At 41.4% G+C, this 23,758-nt stretch overlaps 3 protein-coding genes across 5 annotated transcripts in view; 2 read left to right on the top strand and 1 right to left on the bottom strand.

The window, feature by feature from the left end:
* Positions 1 to 44: 44 nt before the first annotated feature.
* On the bottom strand, positions 45 to 21,947 carry ddx49 (DEAD (Asp-Glu-Ala-Asp) box polypeptide 49). Its single transcript, XM_029499958.1, has 14 exons — positions 21,761 to 21,947; positions 6,168 to 6,450; positions 5,264 to 5,387; positions 5,006 to 5,091; positions 4,560 to 4,681; positions 4,274 to 4,461; positions 3,603 to 3,743; positions 2,963 to 3,038; positions 2,558 to 2,634; positions 2,302 to 2,399; positions 2,098 to 2,172; positions 1,034 to 1,122; positions 742 to 813; positions 45 to 469 (listed from the first exon to the last, which is right to left on the bottom strand). The coding sequence occupies exons 2-14, from the start codon at positions 6,280 to 6,282 to the stop codon at positions 311 to 313; spliced, it is 1,422 nt and encodes a 473-aa protein (XP_029355818.1). The 5' UTR covers positions 6,283 to 6,450; positions 21,761 to 21,947; the 3' UTR covers positions 45 to 310.
* LOC115041988 (protein FAM163A-like) lies at positions 18,553 to 19,488 on the top strand. The gene is made up of 2 exons (XM_029499959.1): positions 18,553 to 18,654; positions 19,090 to 19,488. The coding sequence occupies exons 1-2, from the start codon at positions 18,562 to 18,564 to the stop codon at positions 19,486 to 19,488; spliced, it is 492 nt and encodes a 163-aa protein (XP_029355819.1). The 5' UTR covers positions 18,553 to 18,561.
* rabgap1l (RAB GTPase activating protein 1-like) overlaps positions 21,700 to 23,758 on the top strand; it is a 47,682-nt gene continuing 45,623 nt past the window's right edge. For all 3 annotated transcript variants that reach the window (XM_029499952.1, XM_029499953.1, XM_029499954.1), the window contains exon 1: positions 21,700 to 21,832. The gene's annotated coding sequence lies outside the window, so the exon portion shown is untranslated. The remainder of the gene's footprint in view (positions 21,833 to 23,758) is intronic.

The following is a 23,758-nucleotide window of genomic DNA, read 5'->3' on the forward strand; positions in this document are numbered from 1 at the left end:
ACCAATTAATTGCAACATGTGCTGTGATAAGTGAAGAAATGTTATAGTAGTAAGTGAGTTGTGAAGCATTTACATCCAAACTGTTTATTCTCTACATCAACGGGTTGATTTAATTAATGGAGTACAACTCTTCAATGTGATGTAAATTACCCAAGTTTTATTTACAGATCAGTTTTAAATCACGATTCCCTTGTGGGGCCTGAATCAATCAAGGCTGTCATGTTGCGCAGTTGTTTTTATGGTATGAAATTTATTTGCAGATATGAACAAATAAAAATAAACATAGTACAAACATGAGTATGAGCATTTTTCACTCTGTTGCCTTTACATGTTGTCTCTTCATCGGTTTCTTTTTCAGCTGACCACACTTCTGTCTCTGAACTTGCTCCTGGATTTTCTGTTTGAACTTTTTCTTCTGGCTTCTGATCTTCTCCAGCTCAGCCTTCCTTTTGGCCTCCAGGTCTGGATCCTGGAAACAACAGGATTTTATTATTATTACAGTTGTAGAGATTCTTTTTTTTCTACTCTGGACACTTTCACAAGCTTAGATGCGCTCATAATTATCACTTTCAAAAATCAGGAATAACAATGTTTTGCATAGTGTTGTCTGTGTACAAGGCAGCTAAACAGTTATCCTAACATTAAGACCAAATTGCCTGTCATTGTAAATACAGCACATAATCAATTGAACATTTGTATTTTGACATAAAACTGCCATAAATAAATCGGAAACAAACTTGCCTTCCCCTGCAAGATTAACTGTTTCCTCTTGTTGATCTCTCTCTTTTCATCAAAATCTGTTGATTCAAGTTTCTACAAGACAGAAAAAGTTACCATCAAACAGGATTTTCAAGTCATGATTTGAAATCCATAAAGCCATTACAAGAGAATGATCAGTTAATATGAAAAAAAGGAACCACGTTTTTCAACCGGTAATTTAAATTTCAGAACAAATCCATGAATTACATAATTCCAAACAGTGGAGATTTAACAGAAAAAAGCAATTGTGCATAAGAAGAAAAGTCATCCGTACTATTTCACACTGCCGTCTGGCCATGTTGACCTGCGTGAGGATCTTCAGGACTGCCTTCTCTTCCACAGGGTATTCTTTCAGCTTTGTCTCTGTGAAAAATACAGTAATGCGTTTCATCACACACACTTGGACGTGTTAATGAAGCCAAGCCATAGTTATCCTGTGGCCTTATTAATCCTATCCAGAAAAGTCTACATTTACACAAAAAGTTAAAGCATTACATTTTTCTAATAAAGCAAGAAAGCAGTGCCCATATCATCTGTGTCATGCTTAGAAGTCAATATTTTAACACTTGTTGAGCAAGAAAAATTTAGATACTTCTTGAAAGAAGACAATCAAATAGCACATGGCTAGGTCACTACTCCTTATTTTAAAACTTTTGTAAAGATGATATTTGCAACAAGGCAGCATGATGGTTAGTGCTGTTGCCCCACAATAAGAAGGTTGTGGGTTTGGTTCCCGGCCTGGGGCCTTTCTGTGTGGAGTCTGCATGTTCTTTTCCTCCCACCGTCCAAAGACGACATGTTTGGGTTAACTGGTGACTCTAAATTGTCTGTAGGTGACTGTGAGTGGTTGTTGGTCTCTGTGTGTCTCTGTGGGAACGCTCCCTCGCCCACTGAGCTGGCATTGACTCCAGCTATCCCAGCGACCCAGAAACGGATAATTGGTAGAAGATGAGTGAATATTTTCAATGTTTTTTTTGTTTTTTTTTTATAGGCTTTTGCATTCATTTGATGAAGACAGATAGAGAGAACCAAGGCAGCCACAGCAAGGAGCTGAACCACCAGAGTTCCACCAGAGCTGACACGTGTTTTTATTCAGCCAGTCAGCCACATTTCACATTTATGCTCCATTGTGATCCAGTCCAAAGCTTTTTTTGGGAGATGATCACATCACTGTGTTTGCTGTCTTCCTGACCATCGCCATTAACAACATACAATCATCAATTTTAACCTAAGCAGTGAACTAGCTGAACAAAGTAACTACATGTTTGTTCTGCAGCAGTTCAGTTCAGTTCTTTTAAATAAAAAAAATAAATAAAAAAAAAAAACCAAGTGACTTACTGGTCTGTTGTTCGATGACGTGGACCAAGTGGATGTCATACTGCGTCACCAATGTGATGGACACACCATTTCTCCCTACAAAGTAAGAAACTCAGTGAAGTACGAGCTACATTAGTTTTACAGAGCAGAATGGAGAATCATGGTTTGTCTTTACTTTGGGAAGGACTGGAACAATAAATGTCACTAAAAAGATGCCAACAGAACCTGCTCTTGCCGTTCGTCCGACTCTGTGGATGTAGATCTTGGGAAGTCCGGGGGTGTTGTGATTAATTACCACTTGGACAGTTGGAATATCCAAACCTCTGTGAATCAATAAGACAAAAGCACATCAAAGCGGTGCTACTGCTGCCTGTCTACAGTCTGCAGCTGCCAGTCTGATTAGCCTTCGGCTGCTTTGACACAAGTTTTAAAGTTCATTTTAAAAGGTTTCAGAATGGGACAGCCCAGAAAAGCATCTTACCTGGCAGCCACATCCGTCGCTATCAGGATTTTGTACACGCTGGCCTTAAATTTCGCAAGGTTTGCAAATCGTTGTTTCTAGAGAAGATAGTTGTGGAGATTAATCTGCAGGCTCATTCACCTGCTATAATATGCTTTCATCGTCAAAATATTAAAACATCCACCCAGGGTGGAGTAAGAAGAAAGCTGGTCATCATGCAGAAGCTAAGGAGGCTTCCAGGTGCGGGCTTTGGGCAGGCAGGCCTAGATAAGGTCTGCCTAAGAAGCTGCTTAGTAATCACGTCCCAGGCTTCTAGTACGGCGGTCATCCTTCTCATGTGGTGTTATGCACTTCATAGCGCTAAAGATGCCATTCAGCAGGCTTATTAAAGATTTACTTTAGACATGCGTGAAAGTTCATTCCCACCTGTTTCATCATGGAGTGCAGTGAGATCACCGGAAAGTTAAATTCCCGCAGCATCATGGTGAGAATTTGGCAGTTCCTAGGGGGGAAAAAAAATGCCAAGGCCCGCTACTTGGTCACACTCAGTTTTTGATTTAAAAAACATGAAAAAATATATTTTCACACAGATTTATATTTACCTATTTCCCAATAAAAGCCACAACAGTTCAGTTTTTTCCTACTTCTTGATGAACTCTGGGAGTCCTGCATTACTGCTTTGGTATGGACACCAAGCTCACCAAGCTCAGGGGAGTCATACTCGATATTAACTCTTTCTCCCGAGGCACCATGACTTTATGTTCTGATGTTATTGTAGCATGTTTGCGTATTAAAAATAGAGGATCATTTCTACCGTACATTATTTTTGTATGCAACAACACTTTTGTCCGAGCTAAATTTCACCTCTCTGTCTTAACTGAATGATAAAACTCAATGAATATAACAACTTTATTTTGATATAATAAGCATAATCTAGAGGCCTCTGCCTTTCATATCAGCCAGTTCTGATTCCAACTGATCAACTACAAGTCAAGTTACTATTTGTTGCTCCTACAACTTAGATAGGCAACAAGACTACAGTCCGGGACTGTAGTGGGCTTCTTACTTGCAAGTGTTAGTGAAGATGATGATGGACCAGTCGTCATGCTGATCCGTTAGCGTCTGGATGAGGTGGACCATGTAAGCATCTTTCACCTTCTCTGGAGTAAGGATGTATCTTTGGTCAAGCTCCTCCACTGTTCGTGTCCTGTAACAACAGTCGAATGTAGCAGTGCTTGTTCTGTCTAACGACAGCAGAGATGTGACCACTTCTCACAACTGACGTTTGCATGCATCAACGTTTTATCCGCTATCAAGCATCTTACATTCAAGATAGCTCTCACACATGGGGTCGAGTTTAAATTATTGTCACTTACTATGGTAACGTGATCTGCACTTGGCGGTGCCATAACAATGCAACTTCAAGACAAGGGAGGCTGCACCGTACCGAAAAAGCTTCAGTAGTTAAGGTCATCGTGTTGATATAATTAGATTTTAATCTGAATGTAAATTATATGACCCTGCAATTAGTGTTTGTATGTTAGTTAACAAAGCCAGGAAAATGTCATGTCATAGAATTCACTACTACAGAAGAGATACACCTCTGCAAGTCTAAGACAGCAGCAAACTCTGGTTTTATGAGATAAATAGATCAAACCCGTACCTATTGGCTCTTTCTTTACTGTCCACGAATCAAAGCAAAATATATTGATAACCTTCAAGTAGCAGATTACGTACTCTGATGTGCTCTCCCAGAAGAAAGGTTCGTTCATGGCAATGCTCTTCAGCTCCTGCAGCGTGTCAGTGAGGGTAGCGCTAAACAGCAGTGTCTGCCGTTTGGCTGGTAAAATCCCCATGATCACCTCGAGGTCTTTGGTGAAGTCAGTACAGCCCTGCTCCAACAGCCGGTCTGCTTCGTCCAAAATCTGACCACCGTGCAAAACAAAACAACAACAACATTTTTTTACTCCCAAACATCCAAGTGTGACCTCCACAGGTTAAGACAGAAAACTCCTGAACTGACCAGGAACTGGATCTTGCTCATAGAGAAGGTGTTGGAGCTGCGGATGTGATCAGCCAAGCGGCCCGGAGTCGCTACGACCACATGCGGCTGGTTGGACAGCTCGACAGCCTGGCTGACCATGTCTGTCAGTGACAGCAGAGAAGATTAGCACACAGCAGAGGCTTTTGTGTGTCTGCAGCAGCGGCACTACTGGGCAGATCTAAAAGCATGTTAAAGGACAGTTCTAGAGCAACACAAGAGGTTCTTACTAATGGATACAGTAGATCTACTTTAATTACTTCAAATTTATTGATATCCACAACAAATCCTGGAAGCCTTTATATTGAAAACAGAAGTTGTTTTAGATGTGGGCATTGTGAATTATACTGTTTATATTTGTTTGTAGCCATGATGGTTGTGTTGTGGTTGATGAATGAAGAGAAAGTGTGAAAGTGTAAAAGCGTTACCCATTCCACCAACAATGATGCACTCCCGAAGGCCCAGAGGTTTCCCCAGGACTCGAAACTGTTCAGCGATCTGGTAAGCCAGCTCCCTGCAACATCACATTCACAACATTATCTTCACCTACAAATGTGGAACGGCATTCAATAAAAATCAACAACACAAACTTTATGTGAAACAGACGGCCAATAAGACAGGCATGATTCATTGGCTCAAAGCGGCCCCACAGCCCCCCTCTGTCCGGCTCTCGACACAGAGCTGACCTGGTGGGAGTGAGCACCAGGCAGAAGATACCGTACGGCTCCTCTGACAGCTTCTGCAGCACCGGAAGCACAAACGCTGCCGTCTTCCCGCTTCCTGTCTTAGCACATCCCAAACAGTCCCGACCTGTGTATGGACGGACGGACAGACACACACAGACAGACAGAGAGACAGACAGACAGACAGACAGACAGAGACAGACACACACAGACAGACAGACAGAGAGACAGACAGACAGAGACAGATACAGACGGACAGACACACACAGACAGACAGAGAGGCAGACAGACAGAGACAGACACACACAGACAGACAGACAGAGAGACAGACAGACAGAGACAGATACAGACAGACAGACAGACACACACAGACAGACAGAGAGACAGACAGACAGACAGACAGAGACAGACACACACAGACAGACAGACAGAGAGACAGACACACACACACACACACACACACACACACACACGATCAGTGATAATCTGTTCTAATGTTAATGTCATATGTTGAAATAGAAGAAATGTGAGATTTCAGTGAATGACAAACCGAAGTTAGTTTAAAAGATGCACAATATCTCATGATGTCGAAATAGACCAATTAATGACAAAGAACTTTTTTTACACGAGAAACACTCATTTTCTCTATTTTTTTAATCGACAATGCCTTTTTTTATTTGAAATCATTAAAATGTAACTGTGTGTACTTGCTGGTAGACCGAACTGGCTCAGGTGACAGAAACAGTTTGACCGTTTCCATCAGCGGACTTCTGACCCCGGACCCGGATCCGGACTCGGACTCGGACCCCAGACCCTGAACCCGGACCCCTGAACCCGGACCCCGGACCCCGGACCCCGGACCCCGGACTCGCCCCCGGACCCGGATCAGCTGTGGAGTCGGTCTTACCTTGTAGGATGGCCGGCATGCAGTTCTCCTGGACAGCGGTGGGCTTGTTGATCCCCAGCTGTTTACACTGCTGGACCAGCCAGTCCGACAGGCCCAGGGAGGAGAAGTCCGCCATGGAGGGCTCCGACCGGTACTGTGGGGCACAAAGTGAAGACAACACCGGAGTGTCTCCTCGTGTGTTACATCCACGGTGGTTGTGTTATCACGGAAGGGGGTTTCTTCTTCTGCGGGTTTGTTTGGTAGTCGGAAGCCCTCTTAAGGCGCATTACTGCCCCCTGTTGGACTGGAGGACGACACAAACAACAACAACAACAACAACAACAACAACAACAAAACCAATATTAATTTAATCCTGGACCATCTCAACAAATAGCTTTCACATTAGATCCTCTTCATTTAACCACTTAGTCTCAATAAATTCATTAATTGATAATAATAATAATTCAAACTGAACCTTGATTGTACTTTTTTCTTTATGTTATTTCATTAGAGCACAGGCTGTTCGAATGAAGTGTAGTTAAAATGATTCAGCTGGATTATTGATGCTTGATTGCTTGGTAATATGTTGAACGCAATGCAGACTTATCACCTTTTAGTAGACAAGTGTTTTTGTTGCTGGTATTTAAAATCCATTTGATTTTCAGTGAGGGCCTTCGTCAATTTTACAATGTTCTGTTAGTAATGTCAAGCAAACAGCCTCAACAGCATTGGTCTTTCAGGGCTTAACAGGATGGTAGTGTGCAACAATGGTGTTGCTTTAAATTTCATACCAAAAGAAAATGTAAATAACAAAGAGGTTATTATAGAGCTAAGCCACACAGAACAGTCAAAAACATACAGTACATAGAGCAGCCATGCTTTTGATAAATACTCTCAAATTACATACCAGTTCTCTCAATAAAGATCAGATTTTTTAATATCTGTAGAAGCCTTTATTTTTAGTTTTTGCCTTGTAACACACACACACACACATACACACACACAAAATGCTTGCTTCCTGTCGTGTTTCCTACCATTAACAAGTGAGAATTGATTACCCAATGAATTAATGAATGCCTGGAAGAGTCCTTGAGGGGCAGACAAGAACTGTCTGTGGGAAGGATGTTGGACAGGAAATGAGCAAAGATCAATGCTTGATTGTCCCTCTTATGAGTGCACTCTCTGGTGAAGTCCCACATTAAAAGGTAAGTAAGTTATGTGCCTGTTTAGACCTCCTAAAGGAGCATCAGTCAGATAAATTAATGGTCTATGTGTCACGACATAAGCAACAACTTATGTCGTGAGATCCGTTTTCTAAAACCCACAACTTTTCAATGTCTCAATGCATTTTTACATAAGAGCAGCTTACTTTTCCCTGAAAATCTGACCTCCAGTAATTTAAATTGTCACTTCGCTGAGAAAGACCAGAACCCCTCAGTCTCAGTTGTTGAGGAATGCATTGCAAAAATTACCGCAATTTCCAGGTCATCAGAATATATACGGTAATTGTTGAAACTGAATTTGAAAAAAAAAAACAAAAAAAACAACTCATTTTGAAATTCTTTCTTCCACACTCAACCCACAGGCCTCCCTCTACACTTCCACACCAGCGGATTTGGACAGTAATGTTTGCCAGCAGAGGCTGGCTGCAGCTGAACGTCAGGCTTAGTATATAAGCAACGGGACACACTGACACCTCCCATAAACCATGTTTATGGTCGCCACAGATAATTGATATGCAGATACAGCAGGTTGTCTGCATTCACAGAGTGGTCTTCGGTTCAGCAGTGCAATGCATCACACGGCATGCTCACTGACATCAGGGACAATATGCACCGTCAGTGGGCATAGTTTATCTCTTTGGACCTCTCTCACTTCCCCTCTCTGTCCTGTATCCTGTCTACGTAACCTTCATTGTGATCGTCATCATCTCTTAATACACTGCTCTCTTCTCCTTCATCCTCATTGTGATATCTTGTGAGGGATCCTCAAGGCAGAATAAAGAATGGCAGTGAAAGCAAGTCTTTTATTTGAAATTAAGAAAAATGAGGGGAATTTGGTTTGTGATGGTACAAAAACATTTTCCTTCTCTTTTACAAATACCTTATTTCAGTGCAGACTGATCAGGCTGAAAGAGTACTTAAAAAATATTCACTAACTGGAGGAAATGGACAGTTTATTTTTTATCTCAGTGCAATGGAAGGTGAGGTTTCCAAATTGGGAGGAAATGCAAAGAGAAATCATAAAGATCACTCTTACATGTTTCTTTAAGTGTTTCTTTAGGTGCTTTGTATTTTCCAGGTAAGCTTTGATGTATCATTTCCAGATATTATCCATCTTCAAATGTTTTAAAATGACCGGCACAGCCTTTGCGCGTACTGTACATCAAGGTAAATGTAGTAAAAAACACATGGGTGGAAAAGGTCGACATCTAAACTGATCTCTGTTCATTTAGTATGACATGGATGTGGACATAGACTGAGACACAACAGTCTCTAAAGCATCGGGGATGGGCCAGCACCGATGAGCATCAAGTCAGAGCTGCCTGCCAGCACAGGAAATGGCATTAGCTTTGTTGTCAGACAGACACAGTTACATCCTACCCCCTGGTTGCCATAGAGATATTACTCCCAGGCCAACAGCTGGTCATGTGAAGGCTACAATGTGTGCACATGAACCAGAGTACATTATTTACCACCATTTTTATGATTCCACTTGTATTCATGCATTCTGAGATTTATATACAGTATCAGCTACAGCACACTGCTTTAGATTGGAAAAGGCATCAGGTTCTAAGCCTCCTGTCAATCAAACAGTGTTTGTGGGGGCTGGACTCATTCATGCCAACTGCCAAGCTTGCTTCTATTCAGACTAAAACTTACACACATTTAAAATGTTGTTAATGGGACAGTTTCTCCAGTTTTTACTGAATTGGACTGTGAGACACAAACCTCTTACTCAAGCTCACCACTGTGATGGATAGCTGGTCTGTCTATGATGAATTCCAACAAGCCAATGGTAAGCCCATCTGTTTGGGCTGTTATTAAAACAAATGATTTGAATATCTCTCATTAATACTTATCAAAGCTGTTAGCCTGCTTCCTGGTATTTTGCTGGAACAATGTTAACCACCATGGGAAACGGCCACATCAGCCTCTCCTAGCTTTTACAAAGTTAAACACAATATCTGCATCCAGTTGTGATATTTGCGGTGCTCTGTCCTCGAGTTCATTGATAAAATCCAGACGCTGTGCAATGTCTTTACTATGCCATTGTAGTGAAACACATCTATGGCAGTGTCACGTGGGATATTGCCGTGTTGACTGTAAAAACACGTACATAGAAATGAACTTACTCTAATTTCTGCTTTGTCTGGACTTTCACAGAGAAACTCGATGTTGGTTCCTAAATAAGAAAAACAAGCACGTTTAAGGCCATCTGGACAACTTCAGGGGAGAACTGAATCCAGACCTAAATGGTTCTCTGCCCTCTTACCACTATCAATGCAAACATCTTTGTTGAAGCTTTTCCAATAATCCACAATGACGTGTGTCATCCCCAGACCAAAGTCCACCAGCTCCATCTTTTCAGTTTTTTTCAGTGGTAGGAATCTGTGAGCGTGTCAGCGCAGCCCTGTTTGGTCAGCCAGGCCTGCCCTCTCTGTCAGTATTCATGTAGACTTGGTTCCAACAGTAAGTTGATTAAGGGAGCAGTGATTGAGAGCAAATCGATAACTGTAGCTCAGTGGTCTGTGTTGGGAGGGAGGGAGGGTTACTGTCACATTTATTTACTGTGTGCTGGGCACAATGCATGGGAACATTTTGAACTGACCGTCGGTGTAATATTCTGGGATTGAGGCATTTTCTTGAGCTATCTGGACTGATTACTTTATGAACAAATTCTTATTGCACGTCCTACTTTCAGTGACATGTGTACGTCATAGGACTTATCTGGTGCATTACAGGAGCTTATATCTTACCTTTGCTCTGAAAATTCTGATGGGGCCACAAAATATTCACATAAGAAAACTTGACAAAGCAATCCAAACACAGGTTCAACATGCACAACACGTAAAGTGAGGGAGGGTTCACAGCAGGGTGATGGCATCTGAAGTCACACAGATAATGATATAATGACATGTCATATTATAATAATCTGACAGCATATCGTGATGTGCACAGTACATTCGTAAAATGCCAAAACACATTTCATCTTGAAATGTAAATCTCCCTGGGAAGAGCTGGTGAGCTCTTCATGCCTGAGTGACTGGTAAGGCTTCTGGGGTCTGTTGTTAAACCTAAGTGCATATGTTTGCAGCTGCTGCGGCCCTGCATGCACAGCTCAGCTGGCCTCAGTCCAGCCTAACCTGAGCATTATGTCTTAGCGGTGTCTGTTCTGAGAAAAACCTCCTGTTCTCTGCCCCCCCCCCCCCCCCCCCCCCCTCCTCTGGCCGGGCTCCGGCCCGGGTCGGGGGGATGTGCGGGGGTTTGGGGCGGCTCCTCTCTGCCCACTGCGTCCTCCCAGCGCACTCCGTCATTTCGCATCTTCGTCCCTCACTTGTTGGATGTATTCCTTTGAATGTCAACGATTTGGCGCTTTCTGGCTCATTTTTTTCCTACTTTATTTATTTCTTTTTCCCCGCCAGCTGAATTTCGATGCTTGACAGGATTCGTCGTGCGTAAAAGGTGCCGTAGTCGCCGCTGTTCTCGCCTCCCCTGCCGCACCGTGACTGTGCTCGGGTTTCCGCTGTCCTCTGGTCGTGCCGGTCTCTGCAGTCGTCCTTCTGACCTCTAGAATCGTCCGCCGGGGCCGTTGGGGGGTTTTTCCTGGCGTCGCTGTGCGCCCCAGACTCGGGCTGATCCTTGGAGAGGTCCGGCCGCTGCTCAGCTCCGCGGCTCTCCAGCTGATGGCTCTTCATGGCCCGACTCCGCAGGGACACATGGAGCATGTAGCCACATCACGTATGTACAAGCTTTGACTCGGTTTTGGTCTAAAATGAAAACGTCTCCAGTCAGTATCACTCTGGAAACAGATGTCAGGGATGTACGCGCACTTGCACCGAATTTGTGACGTTGCAGCGGTGTTTGACAGCAGATGTCACTTTTAATTCATGTGAAATCTTTGTGTGAGACTCCCGGAGGGAGTGGAGCAGCATCCTGCTGTTCATTTCACTCCGCGGCTGGACAAAAACGAAAGCTTCGTTAAATGCATTGATGTGATAAGTCACATGACTTGTCATCATTTTTAGGTTACATCCATTCACTCCTTCAAGTATTAAATAATCCAGCCAGCTACACTCCACCAGGATTGTGATCTCACGTGTGTATTTTTGCTCAGTTTTCTCCATACAGGCAGTATTCTGCAGTCAAATAGAAATCCCATTGTTTTAATCTTGGGTGTTATTTTTCTAAATTTTCATTTTAGGCATAGATTTAGTTTGTTTAAATCCTCTCTTAATTGCAGCTGATGCTGTATGAGGTGGTGTCACTGCCCATTCTTGTCTCTGGCATAAATTGGAGAGTCCAATTCTGCCATTTTGTCTTGTAGAACTTTTTTTGTTATTTTAAACGTTATGTCGTGTGTCCCTCATGAACCAATATTCTCATATTAAACAAACCAATGAAACTATATTTTTATCTTATGTACACTTAGTGCATTGACATCCCACACCAGTTCTCAGTAGCAGGTGCTGTGCTGCTTTGAGCAGCAGCCATGACTAAGACTAAATAACTATAGAACAGCCTTTGTCTCCACCTCGCCACACATGCGTTGCACATTAACTCTTATTAATTCCTCCACCTCCCGTGCCGGTGATATGGCAGGAAGCGGGCTGATTCCCCAGAAGACTCTGCAGTCAGTGCTGTCACAGCCAGCACAGCAGCAGCAGACAAAACATATTTAATACTCATTTTGTATAATGATGCGCTGCGGAAACAGTTCAAACACTGTGAGATAATACAAATAGCTGCCTTCCACTTTGGCTTGTGAGTGCACAGCTGTTCTGTAAGAGCCCCTTTAATTTAGGAAACAATGAGACTAAGCAGTCTTCTTAACCCCAACAAGTAACTGCTCGTATCATTGTTGGTGATACAGAGAAAAAACTGATAAACCCCTTTTAAAAAATAGCTTGACAAACTGACTGAGTGGTATTCATGTGTGACATGCAGCAGTACATTAATTCCATACATCCTCATTAACCTGAAGATGTTCACAAGCATTGTGACATTATAATTTTGATAAGGCAATGCTATTGTTTGAGTGCTGTGCAATGGCAAGTGTGTTTTAAAACTAGACTAAATGTTCTATACACAATTACCTGAGTCATAAAATATAAACTCAAAACCCCCCTGAAGAGGAGGAAGGCTGCTCTAAAGCCACCCTGTCAGGTTTTCATCACTGTGTAACCAACATCATCACCAGACAGATCTTTCTGAAGAATAGAGGAGTTTGGTTTATAAATCAAGCATAGTATGATGAAACTAAAGCCTCTGCTACCAAAACAGAGGCCCGTCATTACATACTCAAACCTGTTCTAATCAAATCAAATATTGAAAAGCCCCCAAAGTTCTTTTGGCTGCAGGATCACTATTTCTTATTCTGATCTACACAGCTGCGATTCAAGTGTAGGGTCGTCACATAGTAAGTCCCACATTAAAGACGAGACAATCTCTGTTCAAACTCCCCTGCAGTGGTGTCAGAACAGGAAAGTATTTAAATGCAGCAGTAATCAAATATCTTGGTGCAACTTTTAAGGGAAACGTTGCTGCTTCATTCCTTTACTCACCAACAGCTGCTTCACGTAGTGAAAAGCAAAATCTTAACTCTTGTCTCTATTAGGCCCTTTCTTCTACTGAAATCAGCATGTTAATGATCTGGTCCTGGCTAATCTTGTCACTTTCCAAAAATGCTCACTGTAATATTGCTCAAAACTATAATGATGATATCACTCGTTACTCAATATTACTATTATATTAATATTAATCGTAAACACAATGTGCATATATAGTTCCTATATCTTCCTTTTCCATGAAGCCAGCGTCAAGTTGGATGCTCTAATGGCAGGAGGCAGTGTCTTGGTGTGGAGTTTCATAGCTGCACTGATTCTAAGAGATGTTATAAAAGCTTTTTCATTTCACATCATAATTGCACACATCTCCAACTTGCTAGGAAAGAAAACTTGCTATGGAGTAATGAGAAGATGTTTTTCGCCATAAAATATTGAAATATATTGTATTTATAGTCAAATGTTAAAAACACATAAAGAGAATGCAGCCTATGTTTTTTGACTATTGCATTTACTAATTTTACTGTTCTATGGCCATGATGTAATGCTTTTCTTTTACAGATACAGTGCCCCTGTTTTTCGAATAGTTTGGTGGATATTGGGTGTTTTATGTGCTGGCACCAAGTAAAAATCTGGGAACCAACAAGGAAACCCAAGAGTTGCATTTACAATTATAGTTGGCAGTGATGACAACTTGTGCCTCTTACTTGTGACACTGTGCAAGGTGATGTCTGGCATGTAGATGCAAATGCAGCTTCAAAGTGCAGCCTTGCTGGGTGAGAGTGAGGCTACTGAAAAGAAGGCTTGCTGCCAGAGCCAGGAGCCGCTGGAAAGGAAACGCTGTTATCTGCAAACGCAGCTCTACTGCTGCTGGCTGCTGTGTCTGTGGTGACTCATCAAAAAAATAAAAAAGCCCCCCCTACACACATACATCTACATATACTAACAAGTGACATCCTTTTAATGACACCTTCCATGACATTTACATACTGGCACTATAAAGGATCATAAACACTCGCACTTTGGTATGGTGAGAGTGATATTTCCCACAAATCATCAAAATTCTACTTTCCTGCATAAATAATACATTTATATTCCTCATTGTATAGCAAAAGCAAAAAATGAGTTCTGCTATGAGCACAGAGGAAGAAAACTTATCCTTGTAATAAAAAAGTGTACTATAAATTGAGATGTAACTCAGGATGGTACCTGGGAAGCAATATCACTTACCAACTTTCCATGGCCTTCGTATCCCAGCCTTATTCCTTGTAAATAATATCTCTATATGTATCAAATATCTTTAAGCAAACAAATAGAAATGTTCTATGATAAATCTAATCTAGTAGTTTAGCTGTGTCATAATTTTTTATGACGCCTGACAGCAGTGGCTGCTTGCTCTTCAGTTGCTCTCTGTCTTTTTTTGAAAATCTGGAGACATACCAAACACAAGTTAATGTGTGTTTTTGAAACTTCTGATGATTACGGACGAGCTCTTGAGTTTCCTTCATCGGTGAGTTATTGTAGTAAATAAATTAACAGTGATTATTATAAGATTGCACAACAGATTCGGTTACTGGCCTGTCGGCTGAAGGTCAGATAGGCAAAGGATTTTGCGCAGCAATGTGTTGAAATAGCCTGGAGCTCCCAGGGAAAATTGTGTCAGGCTGATTGCTTTCAGGGCAACTTGTTTTTAAGTGATCCATTTTGCCAGCAGAAAGAAAGCTGACTGGTAGTTTGACAACATTACGGACTTATTGTGGGCACACTGATCATCACTGTTATAGATCATCCTCACCTCCTCACATCCTGACTGACAGTAACACAGTAAATTTAAGTACAGTTTTTAAGGATCTGGGGCCTCATTTATAAAACTGTGCGTAGGATCGTTACTAAAAGTGTACGTACGCCCAGAAGCCATGGGTCAGAGTCATGATGAATTTATGTAGTCACTCCGACTTTTCTTGGTTGCTTTGATTTACATTTAGGATCATTGTGCTCGTCAGGTTGCTTAGGGGTACACACATTCTCCCGTCAAGTCTGTTTTTTATAGATGACAGCCCTTGTGTGGAAAGTGACATACGCCTGCACATTGTGCGTACGCCATGTTTGTAAATGAGCGATGCATTCTTTGAAACTTTGTACTTTTGACTCCACTACATTTCTATGAAGTGCTCTTTAAATTTGCGTTACAGAGTTCCGTAAACTGTTGCTGTGGCTGCCCACTCTGCTTGGGCAGTGCGCTCACAGGTAACATTCAAACTGGAGAGGAAAGGTGATCCTCTGCAGCCGTGCGTTTCAAGTCATGGCTTCGGCAGGCAATGGAGACGAAGCTGCTCTTGCTCTCTCCGATCGACTGTGGCCTTACCTGAACTCCATGTTTGAACTCACAGAGCTAAAGAATTTAAATTTGTTATTTGTTAAATTTGGCTTCCTTACCAGAAATATGGGTGAAGAGAGAAGTGTAGAAGGAAAAAATGCACTTTTTGGACTCTGACCCCAAAATAAACTTTGTCTTTGACTTTCAGAGGTTTCGTCGCTGAGCCAATGAGTTTATTCAAACTTATTTTATTTAAATAAGGGGGGGGGGGTTCATAGTTCAACTTAGTTTCTTTCACTTTCATTGGCGTAACATTCGACCAGGAGGATCTGTAATTTGACTCCTGGAACTGCGTATTTTGTCCACCGCTGGATGTCAGTCCCCTCCCAATGAATTGAAAAGCATTAGTCTGCAGGAAAATGGCCACTTCTACTTTTGAGGGCTCAGTGGATTTCCAAAGAGAAAGCTAGCAGCTCACTCTTTCTTGCTCATGAGGAAGGCATCTATGTCACCACTCCTTTCTCCCACTTGTCCTGCCATCTTCTGTGGTTGTGCTCCCTCACTTCATGTCTATGTGAATGTATGCTGATGTAATATTCGTGGAACATTACTCCCTGACTAATAGAGGCTGGACCATTTTATTTCCTTTTATGAGACTTCGGTGCTGACCAGCAGAATGGAAGTACAGTAATTACAGCTTCCTCGCTGGGTGTGTGTTCAGTGATGCTGCACAGCTGCCAAGTGTGAAGGAGAGACTAGCATATCACAGGACACCAGAGGAGGAGCAGCTATAATGAAACCTGTCCAATCCTCATAAAGCAGGCGATGCAGAGCTGGAGGCCTCCCCAATGGCAGGTCCATCTCCTGCAGAAATTTTTCCATGTGATTATACTAATGCATTTCCTCTGCATATGTGACAATAGTTAGTATTGTGCAAAAAAAATGGAAACGTTTCTTCTTCTTATGGCAAAACCGACTAGTTTAGACTAAACAGATTAGTTCCGCATAGAGTCGCTGCTCGACTGTTTGGGAACCCTCCTCACCCTTATCCAACATCATTAGGTGGTCTCACAAAAACGAATAATTGGGCATGTGGAAAACTATGTGCACAGTATGCATAAGCAGCGAGTAGATTTCGGCACCACCTTTTGCAGCCATTGCTTCAACCAAACGTGTCCACTACTGGAGGTTTTCCTTATAGACTCAGTCAAGTTGAGGGAGGTTGGAGGGACATTGGGAATGTATCACACTTCATGTCTAGTCACAACATCTCTATTAGATTGAGGTCTGAACTTGGACTAAGCTGCTCCAGACTGGGAATCCTCTTTCTTTTAAGCCGTTCCTTAGTCGTTTTTCTGGTATGTTTTTGGCCATTGTCTCGATGCAGAACCAATTTTCGGTCAAGCTTCGACTTCGGCATCAAAACATGGTACAAATTGGATGGAAAGAGAGACTTAGACAGTGTTGCTATCTCACTCCATCTTCACAGCAACTGAGCTGTTTTATCAATTGTATTGATCATGTGCTTTTATAGGGCCAGAAGGATTACTCTTGGAAGTGGTTCTTTACATTCACTGCATTCTTTACCCCAAATGACCCTGAGAAAAATCAAGTAATTGAACCAAAATGTCCAGTGTCATCAATCTCAAACTGCTGCAACAGCTTAAGAGAAAAGATGGGGTAATAGTCGGTGGAGATCCTTTGGCACAGTACGTTGCCATTTGAGGGGATTGTAAATGATCGCACTATTCCAAGACAAATAATTGGACTGACTTCAAATCTGGTCTGTCTATAATAAAGCCCTGAATGAAGTTGAAAAGTGAGACATTTTTCATTGAAGCATGGCCTGGAGAATATGACCTTTCGCCTTGAAAAAGATCAACCCACACTATATCCAACATGCATCGTCCAATCTGTACTGAATTTTGTATGCTTGATAGGAATCTCACCCTGAACACATCTACGTCATTCCCCACTCTCTTTCTCCCATTTCCTGTCAGTGCTTCAAGATGTCTTATCGAATAAAGCCAGAAAAGGCCAAGGGTCAAAATTGGCTATATCTCCATGAGTCATTTTCAAATTGCCCCCATGCGTGACCAAGGAATACTTTACAGTTTGGTTGATTCTCCACTATGAAAGTTGTGACTTTTGTACAGCGTGTGTTCAGAGGCACATGCCATTTATTCAAGCTGTCCATCGCTTGATCTGGACATATTCCATGTACTCTGGCTCCATCTAGTGGAAAGAGTTACTGATGAACAGTCACCACTTGAATTACATATCATTTACATCCCGCAGAAGGCACAGAAAAATGATGTGCTCTTGATGTTTAGACGTAACTCCTCTCATTGGAGCATTAGGAACACCTAAAAATGAAAAGAGTTTCCCTAAACAGTCTGTGTTTGAAATATAAGGTTTAGGGCTTAAAAACATGTATTCAGCTCCGGTTTGCTCCCACCATCCAAAGACATTCATGCTCAGGTTGATTAGGTTGATTTGAAGACTACATGAATAATTAACCCTCACCCTTCTTTTATGGTTAGTCCTAGATTCAAAGTCACCTGTCTCTGGTCATAAAGTTCTGACTTATGTGTTCGGTATGCATTTGCATGCTCTTTTTCATTGATGCATTCAATCGCACAACCATACTTTCTTGGTTTCAGACATACTGATGTTCTTTCAGTGTCGCTTGGTGGGAATAAATGGTTGAAACCACGTAGTTACACTTCTGTTTCCCATTTCCTCATATTTAGTGGCTGTATAGCAGGGTAACCTCTAACCTTTGTCTTCTGATGTAAGCCCATACATCCAGCTATCTTTAAATTTAATTACATCTGTTATTTCTCTCCCTTCAGGTGTTAAGCAACTTTGCTGAACGTAAGTAACTGCAACAGCTTGCATGCTGTTTATTTTGTCTTTTCAAAATTTGCATAAAAAAAAAAAACCCGGAAAGAGAAAATTGTCTCTGTATGTTTTACATTGATGTTTTTTTTTAATTCTGACATGATTTGTTGATATGTTTATATTAGATTTATATTATAGATAAGCTAGTATAAATATGTTCTGGTCATTTTAGCTGAAAAATGTATTAAAAGATACTCAAGATTAGTTTAAATAATAAACATAGAAGGACTGGCAAACAAACTCAGCAATGTGTTCAATCAGTGTTCTCTGTCTTCTTCACCTAATTGTAAAGGCCTTTGGGGTTTGATCTGTTACCATACACAGAAACCAGGTTTCCACCAGATCATATTTCTGATGATAATGATGTGACTTCCTTTGCCTATGTCAGAGTTTAATGGAGAGCTGGTCGGATGACAGCTGGAACTGTTGTCATAACCGGAGGAATACTGGCCACAGTGATACTTCTGTGTATCATAGCTGTGCTCTGTTACTGTAGACTCCAGGTATGCTCCTGTCTTGATCTTTCTGTGTGTTTTAGCAACTTTGTGAACTTCTTTTTCTTTTTCTGCCTGACTTTTATTCCCCTGTGTCCCTCAGTGACTTTCCCTCCCTTCTTCCTTCCATTCTTCCCTTTCTTACATTTAAGACCTCATAAAACACCTCTGCCTCTGACAGATTTTTGGCACCTGAGATACTGGCACAGCTTCTGCAACATTGCTAAAAACAACGAACACGGAGTTCTTTTGCTTAAGGTCCCTTGAATTGAGAATTGCATTACATTGAAGGGGGTTAACAGATCTCAACCTATTTTCAGATTTCTTTTTTTATGCGCTCCTTTTTAGATACCACACAGTATCTCCTAGCCTGAGGTGTAACCTGTTTTTTGTTTGTTTCTTTCACTAACAAGGAAATTACAGGGTGATTTTCTCTCCCTGTAGTACTACTGCTGTAAGAAAAATGAGTCTGACAGTGGCTCCATATCTCAGCAACACTTTGCCTGCAATGCCTGCAGTATCACTGGCCTGGATGGGTCAGTCGTCACCCCGCTGTCCTTGTCCCCGCCAGAGCTGCATGGACTTTCCAACCCCACTCAACCCAGAGGTGGGAACCGCAGTTACTGCCCCACCTGCTCCCCCTATGACTCACCCTTCTACATCCATACCGCTGATGAAACGCGCAATGGTGGCGAGCGCATCAACTACATACCCACACATTATGAGAACCAGGCACTGGCAATGCCACTGCCCACCATCAGGGCCTCTCTGCTGAGAGAAACTCAGCGAGGGCATCATCCTGAATTTTACACCAATATCCGAGCCATCAGCACTGAGGTATAGCCATCACATAACCTTGTAACATTACTTATTACACACACACACACACACACACACAGACACTTCAAGTGTTCCTATTCATAATGACAGTAAGTGGTACAAGAAACTCAAACTGTAAAATGTCACTTTAAACCATATGAAGGGCATGATTGTGCACTGTCTGTTGCTGTGTCTTTACTGACTGAGGGCTATTTTAGATAATTTATGATTTTCTCTTTCTGCATATCTTCCCGATGACTGCCAAAAAGAAAAACAGCATAATGAAATATGTAGCAAACATGAAGCTATTTTGTCATGATAAGCAGAATGGAGACGTTTGAAAATGTTACAAGGCAAAAAGGAGGAAAAGTCATCACTCCCTGTGTAGTTTCATGGATCTACAGCAAGCAGTAGAGTATAGACGAAAGCAGACGACTGGAGCTTTCCCTATGCAAGCTGTCTGGCAAACTTCTGCAGTTCCTCATCTCCAGTAATCTCCTTTCTGCACTGAATTAACATATTGAGTGTAGATGAAATGTATTGAGTGAATTTCTCTTTGCTGGCAGTGATCCAAAAAGTTTTAAATGTAAATATAACCAGGCAGCAATGAAAGCGTCTCTTGAGCTTATTGCTTTCTTGATAAAGATAACAGACCTGACTTATTTTCAAAAAGGGAATGTGATTCACTATTTTGTTGACACACTCCTATACTCCTGTACTACTCTCATGTCAAATCTTTGAAATGCAATTAACCAAGTAGTTTCAAAATTTATTTTGATGGTCTTTTCACAGTGTAAGAAGATCAGAGTATACATTTTGTGATTGAAAACTGTTTCAAAGCGTCCATTTTCTACATGGCACTTACCAAGCATTGCTTCCCTTATCAAAAATATTTGATATTTGTTTCTATTTCTGTGTACAGCAGGACTGAAACAGCAGCTAAGCAATGCAGGCAACCTTATGAACTTGCATGGTGTGGTAATGTTGGATAATTTTGAAAGAGTTTTGTGCAAACCTTGAGGTGTCACTGAATGATTAAACAAATGTGTGTTCCTCAACCTCTTTGAAGCAGTGCATATAGCAAAATTAATTCATCAGCAGCCATGCCATTCGTTTCACAATTAGTTTTTCAGTGAGGTTAAGGAAGCCAGCTGCAGTGGTGTCATGCTTTATACCTCGATTGTGGCTTCATTATGCACTAACCAAAAGTGCAGGAGAGAGGTGAAATCTATCCATACACATTTGAGCTAGAATCACTCAGGAGGATTCAGTTGAATATAGCCAGTAGTTCTCCACTTTGTTGTCTGCTACCATAGTTAAGTAATATTTTTTTTTAGAATTTATTTATGTATCCATTGTATTATCTTGTATTACCTCTATTTTACTACTTATTTAAATAGTGATCTTTGAACATAGAAATGTTTGATTTTTAGAACATCAAATCATACATGATAAACAAGGAATCAATGATATTTGACAGTAATAACTTTTGACAATTAAAGATTTGTAACTTCTTGAAATTACTTATGGTGTGATTATTGACAAAGGAATGCACACACACATTTACACAATGCTATACAGTGTAGTTGAAAACATTCAATTTGCTTGTGCTTCATTGAGACGTCGGAATAAAAAGAATACTCTTATTTGTAATGTTTCAATCCTGAGCTCCAAAAGGACAAATTATTCTGATCTCTGGCTATTGACTGTCAAGAGGTAAGTAATGAATACCAGACAAGCATTCATCTAACAATCTTTCCTTAAAAAAAAAAAGTGAAGTTTCAACATTACTACCTGATGGGAACTGAAAGGCGCAGCTGTTCTATGTACTGAAAGACAAAGTATTTTGGAGCAAATCTATTGATGATGCAGAACACACTAACACGTTATGATTTAGCTTTTTCAAACTTCCTGTTTGTAATATGTCGTAAAAATGTACTTCCTTTTAAAGCATCCTTTCTTTTTGCGCTTAAACTTTCTACGCAGCTCTGGATGTTTTCACATCTTCACAAATTCCTATACTAAGTTATTGTCCAGCGTGTGTGTGTGTGTGTGTGTGTGTGTGTGTGCAATTGATGACATTACTCCATGTAGTTCTGTGAGTCGTCAGTCCGAACATAGTGATAAATTCGGCACTGAAAGGAGGGCCGATCGGCTCTCTAGCAGTAAGTTTAATCACATTTTGGAGGAGAGGGGGAGTGATAGAGGAGCATGAGCCAGATAATGCGAGTCATGCGTAAAATGACGAAGCCGTTCCAAACCGGAAGGCGCATCGGTAAACTTCGGAGTGACTCACCTCCTCAGACAGCAGACCTCCGCTTCTACTCTCCTGACAGCTCAGGGCGCATCTCCACAACGCCTCAAACAAGTGAGTTGGAAGCTGTGTCAGCCACACCTGCGTCCGTCCCGGTGTCACTTTTCGCTTGGGGTTGTCGGAAACGCCGTTTTCCGTCCCCGGGCCGGGTGTCACTGAGCGCGAAGTCCGCCAACTGCTCCAACTGTTGGCCACTTTCAGGGAGTGAGCGTTAGCTAAACTTAGCATTAGCTCCACGGTCTGGCTTTCCACTCACAGGTACTTCCTGCTTGTAGCCTACCTCCCCCTGTTGTGACAGCTAAATACCGAGCACTGCAAAGCCGTGTTATTATTATCATTTCTTTTCATCCTGGCGTGGAAAAGACCAGTGACTGTGCTGCTAGGCTAGCTTCTCGCTAGCTGGTGTTTATCTTGCCTATGTTCATGTCAGAGGAATATGTCCGCTCCTCAGGTTTACCGGCTGTGTGTAAGTTGCCACATAATGCCAGTCAGGTTTGGTTTACCCCACTTTAACATTTGTTTTTAAACTACTAACTAGTTTAAAACTACTAACATCAGCAGGTCTGCAGCTGATGCTTTAGGAGGCTGTATGATATTCTCCATCCAGGCCCTCTGGTCTGAGAGACTGAGGGAGATTTGGAGAAGCAGTCTGAGATGACTGCAGTCATTTAACAGCCACCGAGTTCAGAACCGGAACACCTGAACTGATGACGCCATCAGGTAACACTGGGGACGGACTCATTTGTTTACTGTTGGTTTCTAATTCAGAACGGGCTCTCCAGGTTTGGCTTGACATATCATAGGCAACTCAGTTTGTTGTTGTTGTTTTTGACTGCATCACTCACAGCCGTGTTGTAGAAAAAGCATCACATCTCTCACTAACATCACTGCATCAGCTCATCACACTGATGGCCTCACTGGCTTTAGGCTCAGTAATTAAATATCTGGATGATATTACCAAAGCTGTGACTGTTTCGCTAACCTTTGATAATGTGTGATGTTTTGTGGGTGACTGCTATTAGAATGTGACAGACTTGACATGAATTGCTTCACTTACCGCTCTTAAATGTTAAGGTTAGGAAGTTATGTGGTTTTTACTAGAATATTTTATAATACATGATTTATCATAAGTGTGCCACTTTGAGTTGCCCTATCTATCTATCTATCTGTCTATCTATCTATCTATCTATCTATCTATCTATCTATCTATCTATCTATCTATATCTATCTTTAATGGAATAGACTGAAGTGCCATCTGTTTTTCCTAGGGCTATGTAGTACTTCATAGTATTATAATGTTGTGATTTGATGCTCTGTTTTGCACGTAGGTAGCAGCGTGATATTTTGTCATTGTAATGCATGTGTTGCTTTTTGGTTTGCTCCTTTAATCATTTTGGGGAGTAACTCTCCATTAATTGGAGGCATTGCTAAGTTTTCAAATACCCAAGTCACTCCAGTTGATAGTGGTAATGCTTTAAGAATAAAAATAGCGAATATGTATTGAATACATCCTGGCTTGAATTAGGGAGAAGTACTGATGCTATACTGGACTATGAAGCTTCTGCATGCCTGGTTATTTTGCCCTAGATTGCGGTAATGTGAGCAAAGAGAAGTAAACAGGTACCAGTCAGATGTAGGCCAGGCTTTAGCATTGGATAAAGGCAAAGTGGCATTTTATGTGTCTTAATTGAGATTTGTGCTTTGACATGAAAAATCTACTTTGAAGAGCCAAACAGAAAATAGAAATTTATTAAGAATGGCTAGCCCATGTTTTCCTACTAATTCATAAGATTAAAATTAAATTCATAGTTTCTTCATAGTCTTATGTGCAGCATTGTGTTGTTGTTGTTGTTGGTGTGAAGCAGTGTCTCATTCATAGTAGTGGTTATACTTGGTATAGTAGTTACTATGTATTTTATGAAAAAATAACTTGTGAGCTGATTTCTGACCTAGCTAGAACAAAGACTCCGCTTTTGTTGC

This window comes from Echeneis naucrates, chromosome 4 (genome assembly GCF_900963305.1).
Source record: "Echeneis naucrates chromosome 4, fEcheNa1.1, whole genome shotgun sequence".
Taxonomy (NCBI): domain Eukaryota; kingdom Metazoa; phylum Chordata; class Actinopteri; order Carangiformes; family Echeneidae; genus Echeneis; species Echeneis naucrates.